We start from the raw sequence: 18,431 nt of genomic DNA, 5'->3' as shown, positions 1-18,431 counted from the left end.
ATACTCCCTACTTTATAATATAAATACTACCAGAAAGAACTTTTTGTTATTGTTGTTTTTTCAAGACAGGGTTTCTCTGTGCAGATTTGGAGTCTGTCCTGGAACTCACTTTGTAGACCAGGATGGACTTGAACTCACAGAGATCTGCCTGCCTCTGCTTCCTGAATGCTGGGACTAAAGGCATGCGCCACCAATACCCAGCAAGGAAGAACTTCTATACACATAACTTTTCTTAATTCCTTAGAGAAAATTCTTAGGACTCACAACCAAACTGAGTTTGATGACTAGATTATTCTCTAATAGGTGGAAGGTAACATCTCATTGTGGATTTAGCTCTAATTTAATCATTAACCACACCAGTGGCCCATTTTCACAAGATGCACTCTGTTCCCAGGCTGGCCAAGAACTCGCCATCTCCCTGCCCCAGTCTCCTGAGTACTGGAATTCTAGTCATGTGTCACCAAGCTTGGTCCTTTGTTACTTGCCTTTTCACTGATGTTAACTCTCCATTCTCAGGCAGTTTAGTTTCTAAAGACTGATGTCCTTAAGTAGTTGCAAGGCTTCTAAGTACTATGTGATTCTTTGTGAGACTACATTCTTCAAAAATCTGTACTTTCTTGGTCTTACTTAGTTTTATACTGTCAGAGATTTTTAAATGTTACCCAATTTGTCAATACCACCTTCTGTTCCATCCTCCTTTAAAGTCAGCCATTCTAAGATGGAGTGTTGATTTTATCTCTACAATGAGAGACACAGAAAGCAAGGTGAATCAGCAGAGCTTCCTGAAGGGCAAGTTGATAATTATGTATTAAATGTTTACACAGATGTGCTTTTCAAAAACATATACCATGTTCCTCAAATGCCATACCCCTAAGGAATGGAGACTCAAACAATAATTAGGAAGCATTAAGAGCCTTTTTCATGATATTACTTCTAATCCTAAATTAATGGGTTACTATGATACCAGTCAATGGAAAGTGGTTGAGTATCTTACAGTCTATCAATGAAAGATCACAGTACCAATAGACAGTAATTAGGAAAGTCTTTGAAAAAAATCAATTATACCACATTAAATCTAAAAGCAAGCAGGAAAGGTACATGTATTGTGATCCTTATTTTTGTTTAATACACAAAGCACACGCATTCACAGAAAAGGTTCTAAAATGTTGTCATCTAATATTCAATGGCAATTACTTGTGTTTATGAAATTACTGAGATTAATGGGGCTTCCCTTTTCTTCAGTGTACTTTACATTCCTTTAGGGAAAGCCTGTGTTACTTTAATATAATAAAGAAAGCAAGAGGCTATTCCACCTACAAAAACAGTCAAGAAACTTTCAGCCCTCAAATTTGGCACTCTGGATTTTGTGGTTTGGGTCCTCTATAAAAATTGTTTTTTCACTAGTGTGTAATGCTTTCATGTATACCATGTGAATGCAGGTACCTTTGGAATTACAGGTGGTTGTGAGCTGCCCAAAATGGATGCTGAGAACTGAACTTGGGTCTTTGCAAGCAGTCAAGAAACTTTCAGCCCTCAAATTTGGCACTCTGGATTTTGTGGTTTGGGTCCTCTATAAAAATTGTTTTTTCACTAGTGTGTAATGCTTTCATGTATACCATGTGAATGCAGGTACCTTTGGAATTACAGGTGGTTGTGAGCTGCCCAAAATGGATGCTGAGAACTGAACTTGGGTCTTTGCAAGAGCTTTTATCCACTGAGCATCTCCCCAGCCCCTGGGACTTAGCTTTTAAAGAACACTACTGTTAAGGCTAGGAATGGGGTTCAATTGGTAGAGTGTTTCTCTAGCATGCAGGAAGCCCTGGGTTCCATCTGAAGCACACAGAAACAAATGAATGTAAGGTGTAAGCCTATAGACTCAGCTCTTAGAAGGTAGGGGCAGCAGGATCAGAGGCCAAGGTCCCCCTCAACTACATAAGAAGTTCAAGACTCGTTCCTACTAACAACAAACAAAACCATTATTAGCTATCTATGCTTTATTCTCTTTAACAGTAATATACTAACAATACAGATGAAAATCCTAATCTTAAAGACAGTTACCATATTCTGACCCCAGTACACTTGCATGAAAACATCTCTTAGGAATATCCATGCTTAGGGTACTTACATTACTTCTTCCTTACAGTTTATATTTATGTCCTAACTGGAATTATTGAAGGTTTTTCTTCAGAATCATCAGTGAACCCGAGTAAGAACTATAAAAAGATGTCTTTTCTCCAATAGCTTGTTTGATTCTTTTAAAGTGGCTGCCAAAGTGGCTGTTTAGTATGCTTCCCTCCTTTTCATATGCACTTGAGTTGTCTCTGCCCAGGAAATCTTCCTTGAAGTTCTCCCAGGTCCCCAGGCTACTAAGAATCTTTTCCAGCAGGATACGTTTCTCAAGTGGTCCTACTCTCCTTAAAGCTTCTGATGATACTTGATCTTTCATCTAAAAAATACATTTTCGATGTAGGAAATGGAAAATCTGAGAAAATTCTAGAAGCAACCATTACATACTTAGTTTGACTGTCCAGCATGAGAGAAAAGTCACACTCCTCGGTCCCCAGGGTAGCCTATATAACGGAATCAGCCGTCTAATTTCAAATGAAATTTGAATGCAACAGCATGTACTTTATCTTAATACTGTCCGGAACATAATTTAATCTTTGCCAATTATGAAAAAGAAATGAGAAATGAGATTAGATTAAAGAAGAATGAGAAAGGTTATAAGACCCCTTTATGAAAGGACATCATGATAGACAGCAAAACTACAGAGGGCACCAGTGCCCATTAACAGGGAGTATCTGCTGACTCCAGGGAAACCTACCTTGGATGCACTGACAGAGGCCTTAGCAGTACTGACCAATGTGAGGAAATACCTGCAAATCGACCTCACGCCTACAAGGTGCTGATTAGCTACACAGAGCCATCTACACCCACTCCAAAGCTCTACAGAGCAACATCTGGGCACAGGTGGAAACGAGGAGAGAATGAACACAGCAGAGGGTGGTACACTAATCTCATCAGTTTGCCAGACGGAGTCTGAATTCGCAATTCCACTTCAAATGCTTTAGTCCAAGCCTATGTGAGCTGGAGTTTAAAAACCCCTTCTCGGTGTTTTATCCGTGGCTTCTCCCGCTTCAATCAAACTAGGCTCCCTTTGCCACTTTGGTGTGAATTCACACTGATCCTCTGTCTTAAGAGCGCCCCCCCACCTCTTCCAAGTCAACACTGACCCACATTTCAAAACCAACATCAAAAGTGCTTTTCTCCTGAAGAATAGTATTTTTAGGATCTAGCATGTACTGATTATATGCCAGGTACTTTCATATATTATCTTATTTATCTTTGCAACAGCTCTATAATACAGGTCCAAGGTCAAAGGTCAAAGGTCAAAGAGTAGAGAAATGCTCACAATGCCCTCTTAAACATGATGTTATATTCTTATTTACTGATATTTACTCCAAAGCACTGTAGCCTACATTCACTGTTTGATTACAGGGTATTGGTTCAAATACTGAAGAAAAAAAAAAACCAGGAAAGTCAATTTGTATTAGTTTAAACAATGAGAGAATTTATCCATCCATACAAGAATTCCTGAGGAAAGTCTGTCCCTATACTAGTTAAGTCTTCAGATTAACAGCCACACTCTTGGAAGAACCAATGTCTTCCACATTTCTCTTCCACAAAGCTTTGGGTGTTGGCTAAGTTATGAAGTGGACGCATTAGCTCTGGAGACCACGTCTTCATGGGACAGCATTCAGATTCCAACCTTCAAAACTTCCCATTAGTAAATAAGTATTCTTTCCTACCCTTGAGGACTCTTCTTTTCCCCACAGAGGATGAACATATAGCTCCTATCTTTCTCACCTTCAGAGGAAGATAGCATGACTTATCTAACAGGGCAGCTCAAAAACAACTTGATGTGTTCAGCATGCCTGTCCTCCTTCCTGTCCCAGGGAGGAGATCTATCAACAAAAATTGTTCTCTTGCTTCTCCAAACAGTGGTTCTTGTCTATACAGCCCTTCTACAAGGGAAAATGCCCATCAGAGCTCGCCTATGAATTCCTGGCCTTGCTAAGAGAACCAAAGATTTATCCTCCAACTTAGAAGTATTAGTTAAAAATAAAGGGCAATGTTTATTAGCAGTGCTTGGGATTGGAACCCAGGGATTTGCTCATGCTAGGCAAGGCCTCTACCACTGCCCCAAGTCCTTAGGGTAATACTTTGTATTCACTCTTTACTTTATTTCTCAATTTGTAGCTGATACATACAGGGCCTCTTTTCCAACACCCAACAGAATTAACTGACTTCTTTACACATCTCATTGGCCACAACTCAGCCACACATTCATACCCAGGGTCCTGAACTAGAAAGATTTTGTTTAGTTAACAACTAGGATATATACAAGCAAAGGAGTGAAGGGCTTGATTTAAAAAAAAAAAAACAGAAGAAAGAGAAAGGAGCTGTTGGGTAGTGGCCAGGGTCTGCTACTACATATCATAACAGCTTAATTCATGTGGTATAGTCTTCATAGATCCAGTCACAAAGTCCACCACAAGGAAGTTGATCAATGCCTTTGGACTCTGGCAGGATCTCACTACTGTTCATACCCCCAGTAAGCAAGAGTACAGGTTCCTGCTTAGCACTTACTTCAAGTTCCTTCTAGCCCTGATTTTTTTTATCCTTTAGCCAAAGATTCCCCCCAGAGAGTCAACCCAGTAGGTATACCAAAGAATATTAATATTTCCAATAATAATTCTCTCATGCTCTCTGTGTGCAAAACCATATGAAGAGTGTAACAAAGAACAATGAAATCTGCTCTCCCATGCAACCCTGTCCTGCCCATTCAATTTCCCTTTGGAGGAAAGGAATGGCATTAAACTCATTCAATCACCAATCTCAAAGGCTGTTGGAGAAGCACTCACAGACCATGGCCCAAATTCAAGGGTCCCTTGGATACTAACAATAAGTCTTTCCCTTCTTCCTTCATGACAGTTATGAACACCAGAAGCCCAAAGCCTCACAGCTGAAAGAACACAGCTGGGGCACCAGCTATGCACCCACTTTACATGGAACCGCTCAATGATTTTTTTCAAAAATGTCTTGTGCAAATTTCACATTAAAAATGTCCCTCCCATCACAAAAACAAAACTCTATCCATTCACAAATTTCAAGCCAACTTTGCTCTAGACATTTGCAATTCAAATCCCGAGAAAATACAAGCTTGCTGGCTAAACTTAACTGTCGCTTGATGTTTACATATCATCTTTCCCTTAGTAAGCAAAAGACTGGAAAGAGCAAATAAACTATAATAAAATACTAACATAAGTTGTCACAAATGAGTGGCAGTTCTCTACTAGGGACTATCTACATAAGCATACATAAATGTACTATGTATAAAATAAACATGAATATGTAAATATTTTACAGTTATGCACAGAAATGTAGAAGAAATAAAACAAACTACTTGACTACAATTTTGAGGAAAAAATGGCGCAAACATTGAAAAATAAATAAAAATGGGTGGTGGGCACATGTGGGCTAACCAGAAAATTGAGATGTATGATCACACATAACACAGTTGGAGCAAATAAATATGGCTGCCAAACTCAGTTGCATCTTCTACATTCCAAACAAAGCATAAGAAATGTGTTTGTTAATTTAAAACATCTGTTCCTCCAACAAGAATATGAATAAGGATGAAAATGCATATGGATTATTTGTCAATAAAAGCACAGAATTCCTTGTATTATTCCTCTCACACACAATTATTCTAAGAAAACATCAATTCCCAAATAAGAAACCAGTGCCTCTGATGAAGATGTACAATGTGCAAAGCCCCATTGAGGACAGAGCATCATCTGCAGCTCTTACTGGCCACTCCTCACCACCTGGCTCTCCAGGACACAAACTCAAAGGAACAGTCTCTTAAAAGAATTGCATCCTGCCTAGCATGCTGGTGCATGCCTCTAACCCCAACACTTGGGAAGAGGCAGGAAAATCTATCTATGTGAGTTCCAGGCCATCCAGCACTGCATAGTGAGACCCTGGATGCTGGATGGATGGATGGGTGGATAGATAGATAGATAGACAGACAGACAGATAGATAGATGATAGAATAGATAGGTAAAAGATGGGTATAGATAGATGATAGATAATAGATAAATAGGTACATAGATGATAGATAGATAGATAGATAGATAGATAGATAGATAGATAGATAGATAGATAGATAGATAGATATTGCACACTTAAGTCGGGGGCTTTCTCACCCTCTCAAGGAGTTTCCTTTGTAGGAAATACACAGCTCTAACCTTCAGTCTATACCCAGATCAGAGGAGCCCTTGGAAATCAGTTAAAAGAGCTCCACTACTCAGTCCTGATTTTATGTAATCTCAACCTGATTACCTCCATCTGGAATCAGGAAGCTAACAGATCCTTACATGTATGCAGGGACCCTGCACAGGGATGCAGCATTGCAGAGGAACTAAATTTTTATCATAAAAGAGATGTATCTCAATAAAGACTGATCTTCCCACTTCATAGCATATTGCTCTGTATTAAAATAAATAAATAAATGGGGAAGGGTATGTTATTTTACTTTCTATTGATGTGCTAATACCATGGTCAAATGCACCTTAGGAAGGAAAGGGTTTATTTGTCCTGAGCGCAGTCCATCATTTAGTTAAGCCAAGGCAGGAACCCAAGGAAAGCAGAAATCTGGAGGTAAAAACCGAAGCAAAGACTACAGAGGATGTGCCTCCTGGTTTGTTCCCCATGGCTTACTCTGCTTGGTTTTTGATACAACCCACGACCACCTGCCCAGGGAGGGACATCACTGCCCACAGTAGTCTTGGCCTGTCCACATCAGTCATTAACCAAAAACATGCCCACAGGCTTGTCCACAGGCCAACCTGGTGGAGGTAATTTTACCAATGAGGTTTCTCTTCCCAGATGACCCCAACTTGTGTGAAGTTGACAACAAAAAAAAGAAGAAAAAGAAAAAAGAAAAGATATCCTATAATACCCAGCAATAAGGTATTGAGAAATTACCCAACATACAAGAAATTAAGGAACTGAGGAATGGCTAAATTGCTTCCCCTCTGAATAAATTCCTAGAAAGCCACATATTCAAAACCTAGGATGTCTTAGCTGCAGCCACTAAGCAATATTCCTCTGGCTAGAGGGACTTACAAGGGGAAGTTCTGAAGCTTTCTTCATGTCTCTTCTCCATGCTGATGAATACCAACCCAAATGAGATGTGGGGACTTCAAGCCTACAGGGTCACCTCTCCTGCTACATTCCAATAAAAGAAAGTCGTGTTTCAGAGCACATCTAAAATGACTCCAAAACCCTACATGAGAGGTATTTGTTGGCCTCTGGTTTCTACATGTGTGCTGTGGTATATGCTCCAAAACACACACATGCACACAGCAAATAGGTAACAATTAAGAGTGTAATAAACCTTTAAATAAACCTTTTATTAAAATTAATTAAAACTTGATGGGTGGCGATGGGATACACCTTTAATCCCAGCACTTGGGAGACAGAGACAGATGGACTTCTGTAAGTTCAGGGCCAACCTGGTCTACAGAGCAAGTTCCAAGACAGCCAAGGCTACACAGAGAAGCCCTGTCTCAAAATAAAATCAAAGCTTATACCTCAGTCCCTGGGGTTCACTAGCCACATGGAAAGTCCACTCAGGAACCACATGTGGTTCTGAGGTTCTTTGGTGACGGCTTAGCCAAGACACTCCAGTATCGTGTTGCCATCTGGATGGTGTGAATGGCTGCTCTCTGTCAGGTCATTCCAAGGTTCTACTACAAGTACTCACTCAGTTAATCCTCCAATTAACCTATGAGGAGGGTCACCCCTTACAGAACACAAAGCTGAGGCACAATAGAGTGTCAAATTTCAGGTCGTGCAGCACATATGCTATAGTCCCAAGGTTCAAACTCCAAAGCCCAGTTCTTTCTACTGTATAATATTATACATATCACACATGCCATGTTTTTATTGTCCTTGACATCTTTTTTCGAATGTGTCAAAAGTTGACTATTCATAATTCACTTTGTCAGCAGTTGCCGCCTGCAAAGGATCTCAACATTTGGCACATCTTCTCTGGAGAAAAACAGTAGTTTTGTTCACTTCTACGGCTATGGCTGCAATGTACTATCACCCCAAGCTTTCTTGGGCTAAGCGGTCATGTTACTCTCCTTTAACCTTGCCGGCAACTCTGCAATGAACACAGATGCACTTTACAGAGTGAAAAATGGCTGAGGTAGCCATCAGACCACCCATCCCCAGAAGAATTGACAAAGGAGAGGGGTTCAAATGCAGGGATGCAAAGCACGGGACAGTTAAATTCTTTGCATTTGGTTTGCTAGAGAAAGGGCAGAAGATAAAGACACATGAAAACTGAAACGGGAAATTTCTCTTCTGCCTGCAGTGAGTAGGCATCGCAGCTGCTTCCCTGAGCTAGAAAACTCTCTCCTTCCTACATGGGGCTGACCTTGGTGGAAGTCTGTGGGTCTGAAAATGTATGAGTGTGGTGGAGCATAAAACAGACCCCAAAATAGATTATTCGGTGTTTCTTTTGGTATTCCTTCTTCTCCCTTCTGGCCATCTCTGACTTGACAAGTGAAAGAATATAAAAATAGGTGAGAGAGAGTGAAAGAAAGGGGACAGCTGAAGTCAGAACACAACTGAGGGTTGCCTTCCATTTGGCTCAGGACCAAGTCATCCCGGAATGCCACTGCAAGGCTGCGGCGTGGTTCCCCGAGGTTGGACACACCCAGGTTGAGTAGATACACACATACACATGATACCTGTGAACAGTATAGTGTGCCTAGTAAGATGCAATGAGTCTCCAGACGCCTTTAGCATCATGTCACACAGTCAGTGCACATACACTAGCACAGGACAGCGCTGCTCAAATGGGGGAGGTTAGCCAGGGACAGCTGGCTTCTCCAGCATGTCAGGGATGAGGACTGGCAGAGACAACTTCATGGCAGGTGCCACAGGGAGGGGGCTGGGCAGACAGGACTGAAGGTAAATAAGCTAGGCATGCTCAGAGGCGAGCCTGGCTGGAGAAACAGTGCCGGATGAGATGGTTTAGAGTCAGAACCAGGCTTGACCCCTCCCGCTGGCACTTACAGGCTGTGAGACTTGGGACCAATGACGTGTACTTTCTGAACCTCAGCTGCCCTAGTTACAAAACCAAGACTTATTTCTTGAGTTGCTGGAAGTTTTGAAATATCAATAAATGCTCACATACCATCCTCTTCCCTTTTCTTCTCTGTTAGGAAAAAGGAATTTTGTAATGGCAAAAAAAGCATGTCCTAGGCATTGTATTGGTACACCACACATACACACACACACACACACACACACACACACACAAAAACACACACATCACACACCACACACATACCACACACACCACACACACACACACCAAATACATACACATCATACACACACCATATACACACCACACATACCACACACACACACACACACACTGCCTTCTTTATCCAATTAAAAATGCTTCAGGAAGGGCCTCCTTTGTCCCTACTCCACACAGTAGGCAAAAGAATTCCTAGCTGAGCAGGTTCCATTATGTGCCCAAGGTCACAGAGTCCTGACGTGCAGCAGAGGAAGAAGATCTAACCCAGGCCATCACTCCACACCGGGGCCATGAGTGTTCTGCTCTTTGGCAACCTCCTAAGTGAGGAGAGCAAAAGGGGGATATCAGTGAGACATGACTTCACAAGACACAGGGAGGGCAACCGCTAGCAGCTAAAAGCTGCCTAAAATCCACGTTGCCAAGTACTTGATGTTTTATTGAATTCTTTTTTTTAACTTTATCTATTTCATATGAGTGTTTTGTCTGCATGTAGTCTGTGTATAACATGTGTACAATTCCTGCAGAGGCCAGAAAAGGGCATTGGATCCCCTAAAGTTACAAACAGTTGTGAGTCACCAGGAATCAAACCCAGGTCCTCTGGAAGAGCCATCCACATCCTTAACCACTGAGCCAACTCTCCAACTCTGGTTTATGGAAGCCTTTTGCATAAAGCTAACACTTGCCCTTGTAAGCTGACCAGGCCTCCTCCTAGTTGCCCACTAGAGAAGCAAATGAACCCCAAGGACTTCACATCCCTGCCCTTCCTTCCTCAGTCCTGAGACAGGAACCTCAGACGTCTCTGACGTCACTTCCAGCTCTAAACTAAGGAGCACGTGGGTAGCATTCTAAGATGGCACGGAGCCGCCACATGCAGGGCTAGCTCTGCAGTGGGATGTGCTTGACAAGACAAGCCTCCTTGCCCAGAGAGGAGAAGAACTGCTTAGTTAGGAGTCCCTAGAATAGTATACAACACTGTTAGACTTGAGTTCTGCTCCTGGACTCTTGAAATTCAAAATATACTCATCTATATTCGTCCTCAGTTGCATTGGCAGAAGGGCCGTGTCTGTCTTCATTAGGTCATGTGAAGAGGGACTCATGACAAAATATATAATTAACTAATTACCACAATAGATTATCTGCCCTCTCTCCCCCCTCCCCATTCTCCCCTTCTTTCTTTTTACTTTTTCTCTCCCCCCCCCCCCGAGATGTTGGAGAAAGAAACCAGGGCCTCGTACATTCCAGGCAAATAGTCAACCTCTGGGATAGACCCCAAAAGCTACTACCAATTTTAATATAGCTAAAACAAAAGGGGGTTACACGTAAATCAGACTGTAGAACCTCTCGATTTCCAGCTTTCACTGGTCTTTCATGGCTCTTCTCCCACACTTGATTTGACAGCAGTTTTTAGTGACTCACCTCTGCAGTCTTTTTAAAGTATTCACCATTGTTTCCCTAGAAACAAGAGTGCTATTTCCTTTTACATTCCTATTCCAGCAGTTTAATTAAACGATAAGTCAGCCTTTGTCATTTCTCTCCCCTTGCACTTCTAAAGGTTCACCCACCTTATTGGGAGGAAGCAAAAGCCAGGCCAAGGCCGGACGCTCCGTCCTCTGCCCTCCCTTCTGGGTTCCTCTCCACTCCACCCCCACCCACCCCCCACCCCCCATCTCCTCCACCCCCACCCCTGCTTTCTGCCTCAGGTGTCTGCACCAGCTATTTGACCTCCAGGCACCTTTCAAATAACCAAGGGAATTCTGACCCACACTTTACATTCATCTCTGCCCCTCTAAAACATCTTCTCCTAGATGTCTATAGGGTCCACTCCTAGAAGAGCCTCTTCCAGGGCTTGGTTCAAGGATCATTTCTTCACTCTGTTTAAAGTAATGGACCCCAACTGAGTCTTCTCCATCTTCCCTTCCTACACTTCCTTACTTTTGATATTTGTTCTATTTCGACAGCATACCTGACATACAATTTGAACTTCAAAATAGCAGAGATTTTCATCTGTTCATTGATGCTCTCCAGGACCTAGACCAGCTGGCCCAGTGTTGTCACTAAGTTAATGTTCAATTAATAGTCTTTGTTGTGGTAATTAACATACCACCTCTCTGACTGAATTACATAAATACAATACTAAGTACTTAAAGTACTTTGGGCTAGAGGAGGGTAAGGAACAAAAATAGTCTTGGCAGCAAAGATGGCACCTGGAGGGTTCTCATAAGTGAGTTGGTACACTAAAGCACATCCTGCTAGACATGACCAGCAGCAGGGCATCAAGGTTAGCCATTCAATACAAGTTGTATTTTTTTAAACTGGTTAGAACTGACCCCCTCAATTATCTGATGATATTTTTTTAATTGAAGGACACACAGCACAGCTGAGTGTGGGCGATGGTCTAAACACATTCAGGTAGGGGTAAAAAAACAGAAAGAGGACAAACTGACTAATGTCACCCACCCCTCATTGGCCAAAGACCTCTAGCCAATCTCTTCATCTCCCTCACTCTTCTTCAATTCTCCATTTAAAAAGGAGGATTTCTGGCTTGGTGGACCACTCCTATAGCATTCAAGATCATGAGTCCAATGCTACTCTAGGCTCCAGAATAAAACTCTGTATGGGGATGGCGGGGAGAGTGGGCATGGCCTGCCTACTACACTGGCCTCAGTATCAGACAAATCAATAGCTATGAAAATATGTTGAAGAAGTATGAAGCAGTCTATACAGTAAACAGCTTCCTTGTATTAATATAGTTGACTGACTTGTCTACACTCCATACCATTACTCCCCAAAGCTGATGACAGACTTTAATTTCAGAATGAGCTCTAAAATGTATTAAGGAATAAACAGAAAGAAAATTCTGCTTTTAGGGCATAGAATGAGAAAGGAAAAAATAGCTTTTTCCAGTTCTTTAATGGAATAATATCAAGAAGGAAATATATATATGTATATATATATTTTTTAACAGAGCCTCAACTATAGCATGTAAAGACCAGATTGGAAAACACTACTTGGAATATCTATAATTATCTAGACTCCTGGAGACTTCAGCTATTCCTCATCTATTTCAGCACAAGGAAATGCAAGATGACGAATTAAAATCGCACCACCTACTAGTAGCAGGCTGGGATGGAATGAGCACATCCCTCCAATCCTCATAGTCTGTTTTATTGCGGCATGTATTAAACCCAAACTAGGAAAGTGAAGAATGACTTGACATACCATTTATTAGAGCTGATGGAGTGTAGACAGTCTTTTCAATAAGGCTTTAACACACTGTTATGCACCACAGTACATTATTAATGAAAAGGAACGCAAGAAACTTGCATCGGCTTTCCCCCCAAGTCATTCTGACATTCAATTCAAAATCAATTCTGCCTACCCGGTGTGGCGAAGGGTCACAGATAAAAATGCTAATTTGTTTGTTGTTTACCAGAAACTTCATCGGACCATGAGAGAAATAATCAAGAATCTCTTCTGTTGCACTGGGTTTAGTAATAGCATTTTTTTAAAGAAATGGTCAAAGCAGGAAACAAATGTAACAGGAATATAAACAAACTGTGCCCTAGTTTGTATGTGACAAGAGGATGGGACCCAATTATCTCTGACTGAAAAACACAAAGGACAGCCATTGAATGCAAGTGGTTGGGGGGGTATGAACTTCTCACTGGAAACCTGAGTATCCAAATGGAACTAATTCACTCTCAAAAGGTTACTAAGTAATTGAGTCCGATGGTACCCGGATGAGGAATAATCCGCAATCCGTGAAGAAAAAATAAATATATTTTACAATGACACTATCAACTCAGTCATCTCAGTTAAGCATCTTACATCCAAAAAAAAAAAAATAGATTAAGAATGACCTACCGCAAGCAAGGAACCCTGATAGAGACAAGCACCTGTGGGAAGAAAAAAAAGCCAAGAATTAAAAAAAAAATGCACAACACCAATAGTCACTACTCAGCAAGCTTATTTCTTAACTCCATCTCTAGCAGACCCAGCAAACTACTTCATTTTAAAGGCTCGGACATGCTCACCCTGGGGAAATAACCCCTAACTTGTGACAAAGTGCTCGATTAAAGCATATTATTTGGATTTTAAAAGGAATGTCTTTAAACCTCAACAACGTGGCTGCATAAAGACCTGGACAAGGACAACATCAACAGACACACTAACACAGAAGGAGGAAACCTCAGGGGGCTGCACCCCTTGACAAAGAACGACAGGCCTCTAAAGGATGCTAAGAGTAGGAGAAGTCTTCACTAAGGGAGAGCCCCTGTGGTCAGCCCTAAAATCATGTTCATGCAAGCAACACTGAGAAGACTGTGTGTGTGTGTGTGTGTGTGTGTGTGTGTGTGTGTGTGTGTGTGTGTGTGTGTATCATAATTTAAAAAGAAGAGACCAGGAATTTGAGGGAGTAGAGAAAACAACTGTAGGAAGAAAAGGGAATGGAGGGAAGTGATACAACTGTATTTTAATAAAAAAGTATTTATAGTGGCATAGTATAAATACAATACTATTATCTGTGTGCACCGTGACAAAGCTTCTATAATCCACTCCGAATTTATCTATCTAAGCCTCTCTTCCACACTTTGCTACATAAATTCTCCAGATAGACTCAAGGAACCAATTTATTCCATAATAATTTTCACGTCTCAAAGTTTCTTTCATTTCCAGTTCCTATTGAGATGTGTTTAATCTCTTCGGGGCTCTTGAACTTGATCCCATCCTAGCGCAGGACAGTGTTCCTTCTCCTTTAAACTCACAGTCCTCCGTGCCTGAATTATTTCCCCCCAAATCCATTCTTGATACTTTCTATTTGTTGTTATTGTTTGGCTTGATTGGTTTTTATTTGTTTTTTTTAGACAAGGTTTTCCTATGTGGCCCAAATTAGTCTACAACTTGCAATCCTCTGGTCTCATGGAGAGCTGGGAGCATAGGCCCCTAACCATATCCACCCATGCATGTGACAGGAAATGGTGCCTCTGCCTCATCACCTCTGTACATACGCTCAGGACAGGGACAGTTCTATGTCTCTGAACTTCCTTTCCACCTGGCCTCATGATAGCCATTCACTAAGTTACTATAGAAACACAAAAACACCTGTTTCATGCCGTTCACACAGTATGCTCTTCACTGGGGAGGTTAAGCCATGGTGTGGAACAGCACAGACGAAAGTCATTTGAAAAACACCCTTCTACTGAGCCAATGACCTCTGAAACTCTTCTCACTCCGTGTTTTTTCCCGGATGTGCTGCTTATGAACCGATACATCTTTGTATTTTCCAGTCATTAGACACCAAATGAAAAAAGAACAAGATAATCTGTTCTAACTGCAGAAGAGGGCAGACTCTGATTCAGGGTTCTCACAGTATGAACAGCTAGCACAACAGAAAATGAATATCTAGCTTTTACGTTTTAGAACAAGATAAAATCGGAACCGTGATTTTAAGAAGTTTACACACGTTCTCTGGTGATTTCTGAGCAGCACAACAGGTGTCACTTAGCCTGCGAGCCGTGTGCAGCACACTCCCAGCTGGTCGCACAGCAAACGAGACACAGAGTAAGAGGGCAGACACTACATGGTGTAAACACGCCATGACAGGGGACAGTCGTTTCCAAGGAGGGAGGCACAGGTTTATTACAGTGCTGATGCCCCCACAGAACCCTAACTTCTCAGCAGACAGCTGGCCTGCCTTCCCTGCCTTCCCTGCCAATCACAGAGCTAACAATCTTTAAAGAAAAGGAGATGACTATTTACACTTGGGTTAGAAAGAAAGCTCTCTATAGGTAAATTTGCCAAGATGACTTTTATGTCCTTGACATTCAAATAAGAAAAACTTGAGATAAAACCTTGAGGACAAATTCATCTTAACTGACCTATTTTTAAGAAATTTTGTCCTGAAGATACTATTTCAATCTATAATATGTCAAAAGAAAAGAGATATATGTGTGTATAAATATTAAACAATCATGTGTATCTGAAAGAAAAACATACCTCAACAATTCATTTTTTAAATCGCGCGCGCGCGTGTGTGTGTGTGTGTGTGTGTGTGTGTGTGTGTGTGATTCGATGCATACGTGTGCTTATGGAGGGCACGGGTCACTCTCAGGTGTAGGTGTCATTACATGGATACTTTCTATCTTGTGTTTAAATAAACAGGGTCTCTCACTGACTGGAACTCACAAGCAGAAATGATTTCACCTCCATAGCACTGGGATTGCAATCATGAGTACTGGATATTGAACTCAGGTTCTTAAGTTGGCTTGACAAACACTTTACCAATTAAGCTGTTTCCCCCAACAAAAAGTACAATTTTAAAATTTCATCAGCACCATACTCAAAATTATGGGTTGCAAGATGGTATTTTTATGTGTGCATATTACACACCTTGATCATATTTGCTCCCCTATGACCCTCTCTTACCCCCAACTCCTCCCACTGGTCCTGTTTTCTTCCCAAACAGTCACCTTTCACTTTCATTAATACAATTAACTTTTTAAGTTATTTAAACACACATTTACTTATTTCTCAAGCTTAAAAATTACAATGATTTTTTAATTATAATGAAGATAACCACCACTTACATACAATTTAACAAAATTGAATCTTTTTTTCAGACTATTAATTTCTTAATAGCTAAACAATTAAATATCTGTGACATATTCAGGGTTTCTTTTAGTCGACAAACAAAATTATTTGCACTTACCACGTGTGTCATATTTTCAACTGTGTGTAACCTTTAAAATAATCTAACAAATTTCAACTTTTAGAGAAAAAAAGAGTAACCCTTTAGAATAAGACCATCCCGTACAGTCATACAGGACAACTTTCCAAAAAATGCACCATCAGGCAGCTTCGTTGTCATGTGAACATCATAACATACAAAGACACAAAGTAAAACACCAAGACATGCCTAGGCAGTGTAACCTAAAGCCTGTGCATATGCTGGCCATCATTAGGCAACACATCATGACAGGCTATATAATTTTAGTTCTTGCCTTCTTTTCAAAGCTTGTAAAGAAACCCAGTACCTTAAGAAATGAGCAAACATCCATAGCAAAGTCCATTTTTGGAAGTCTGGATAGACCCTATAAACTCACTGCAATGTGAAAACATTCAGCAGCCTTGAGAATGGCCCTACATTTGTACTTGCTTAGGTCAAACATCTGGGACAGACCCAAGTCAAACAAAATATGAAGCTAGTAAATTCTATCATTAGAAAAGGAAATAACTCAATGTGGGTTACTCCATGATGTGCAATTCCAGAAGAAATTAGCTTTGCCCTCCGAGGGCTTCCCTAAAACAAACAGTGCTACCCGGAAGGCAGTCGCCTGCGTGAGTCTCCATTAACACACTTTCCAAAACCTCATTTCCACTCTCTGGAGAAAACAAGGCATTCCAGTATGATGCCCAGTCCCATCAAACATTCATCATCACCCAAAGCCAGACGAGGCCATTCAGAGAGCGCGTATTTCTCCCACACCATGGCAGGCTGCACACCCACCAACAGATGAAGCTGGAATGTTTTCTGGCAGTGGGTGCTGGGTGCATCTCCTAGTACAAGAAAAGCAGAGAGGCCTTTATTCCATCCAGTCACATCATATGGAAAACATAACTACTCCCTCCACTCCTACACTGTTTTTTTAAGGAGCACTGGAACTACTCTGTGGGTTCATCTACAGTTTGAACTTGATGGGTTTACTATAACTTTAGATGAACTGTTACAAGTGGTAGAAGGAAAACTTGGGAGTAGGTGCACAGTTGGAGCTGGATTCTCAAGCTGAGGCCATCTCTAGTTTCCGGGCAAGGACCACAGCTAGGACATCAGCATCTTAATTTCTACAGTGGGGAATACTGCCATTACACACACACACCATAAAGCAAGCCTATATCTTGAGACTAGACTGTTCTTCTCCTTGGCTGCTCAGTTTATTTCCTGTGAGTCAGATATGCAAAATGTTACCTGCAGGAAATAAAACTCAGGAAGGGTCCCTTGTCTGAAGTCTCTTAGAGATGAATAATAATCCTGTAAGTAACCCCAGTAAAACTCACTGATCCACCAAGTTGCATCCTACTTGGATCTGTCATGGACTCCCTCTTTGGAGTAAGTAGCTATAGAAGTGTCTTCCAAGAAAGGTCTACCACACAACACAGACACACAGGTCAAAAGAAACCATGGCACATAGAGCTATTAAGATAAGAGATTAGGAGAGCCGGGTATCCCTAGTTAGGGTGACTATTGCTCTGATGAAATAGAACAATATGAAATGGAGCACTAAGACCAAAACCACTTGGGCAAAAAAAAAGGGTTTATTTGGCTTACACTTCCAGATAACAGTCCATCAATTCGGGAAGTCAGTGTTGGAACTCAGGCAGGGCAGGGACCTGGTGGCAGAAGTTGACACAGAAGCCATGGAGGGGTGGATTACTGACTTGCTCCTTATGACTTGCTCAGCGTGCTTTCTTATTGAACCCAGGACCTCCAGTCCAGGGGTGGACCACCCACAATTGGCTGGCCCCTCCCCCAGTGATTACTAATTAAGAAAACAACTTACAGCCAGATCTTATGAAGGCATTTTCTCAATTGAGGTTCCCTCTTCTCTGATAATTCTAGCTTGTCTCAAGTTGACGTAACATGAGCCAGAACACAGGGAATCACAAAAAGATGACTAGTGAGGATCATGCAGCCACAAGTTGGCATTTAAATATCCACGCTTTATGTTGTGTTATAATTTGGCATATGGATGGGCACACGGTGGAATAGTTAAATAGAACCTGCAGGATAGCTTATGCCTGATTACCCTCACCTAGAATGCAGATCAATTAATAGGGCACTAAAAAAAAAGGACCAACTGCCTCCGGACTATCATAAGATTTGGCATGAGGCTCCAGCTCTGCCGTGTGGTGGTCCCTCCCCTCTTCTGAGCCATGTGGTGGAGAGTGTTTTATGACTACTTGTGCCTGAGTAAAATTGAGTGAGGTTGCCACCCAAGTCCATAACAGTGAATATAGATGGCTATGT

The 18,431-nt window shown here is 41.4% G+C and overlaps 1 protein-coding gene across 1 annotated transcript in view; it reads right to left on the bottom strand.

The window, feature by feature from the left end:
• Positions 1-18,431, bottom strand: part of Fras1 (Fraser extracellular matrix complex subunit 1) — a 400,187-nt gene that overhangs the window by 376,893 nt on the left and 4,863 nt on the right. Inside the window, exon 2 of the mRNA XM_040747451.1 lies at positions 13,274-13,305. Within this exon, the coding sequence (XP_040603385.1) occupies positions 13,274-13,305 (32 nt within the window). The remainder of the gene's footprint in view (positions 1-13,273; positions 13,306-18,431) is intronic.

Source organism: Mesocricetus auratus, unplaced genomic scaffold (genome assembly GCF_017639785.1).
Source record: "Mesocricetus auratus isolate SY011 unplaced genomic scaffold, BCM_Maur_2.0 Super-Scaffold_100006, whole genome shotgun sequence".
Lineage (NCBI taxonomy): Eukaryota > Metazoa > Chordata > Mammalia > Rodentia > Cricetidae > Mesocricetus > Mesocricetus auratus.
The sequence above is the reverse complement of the archived record's forward strand: the minus strand, read 5'-3'. Positions and strand labels throughout refer to the sequence as shown.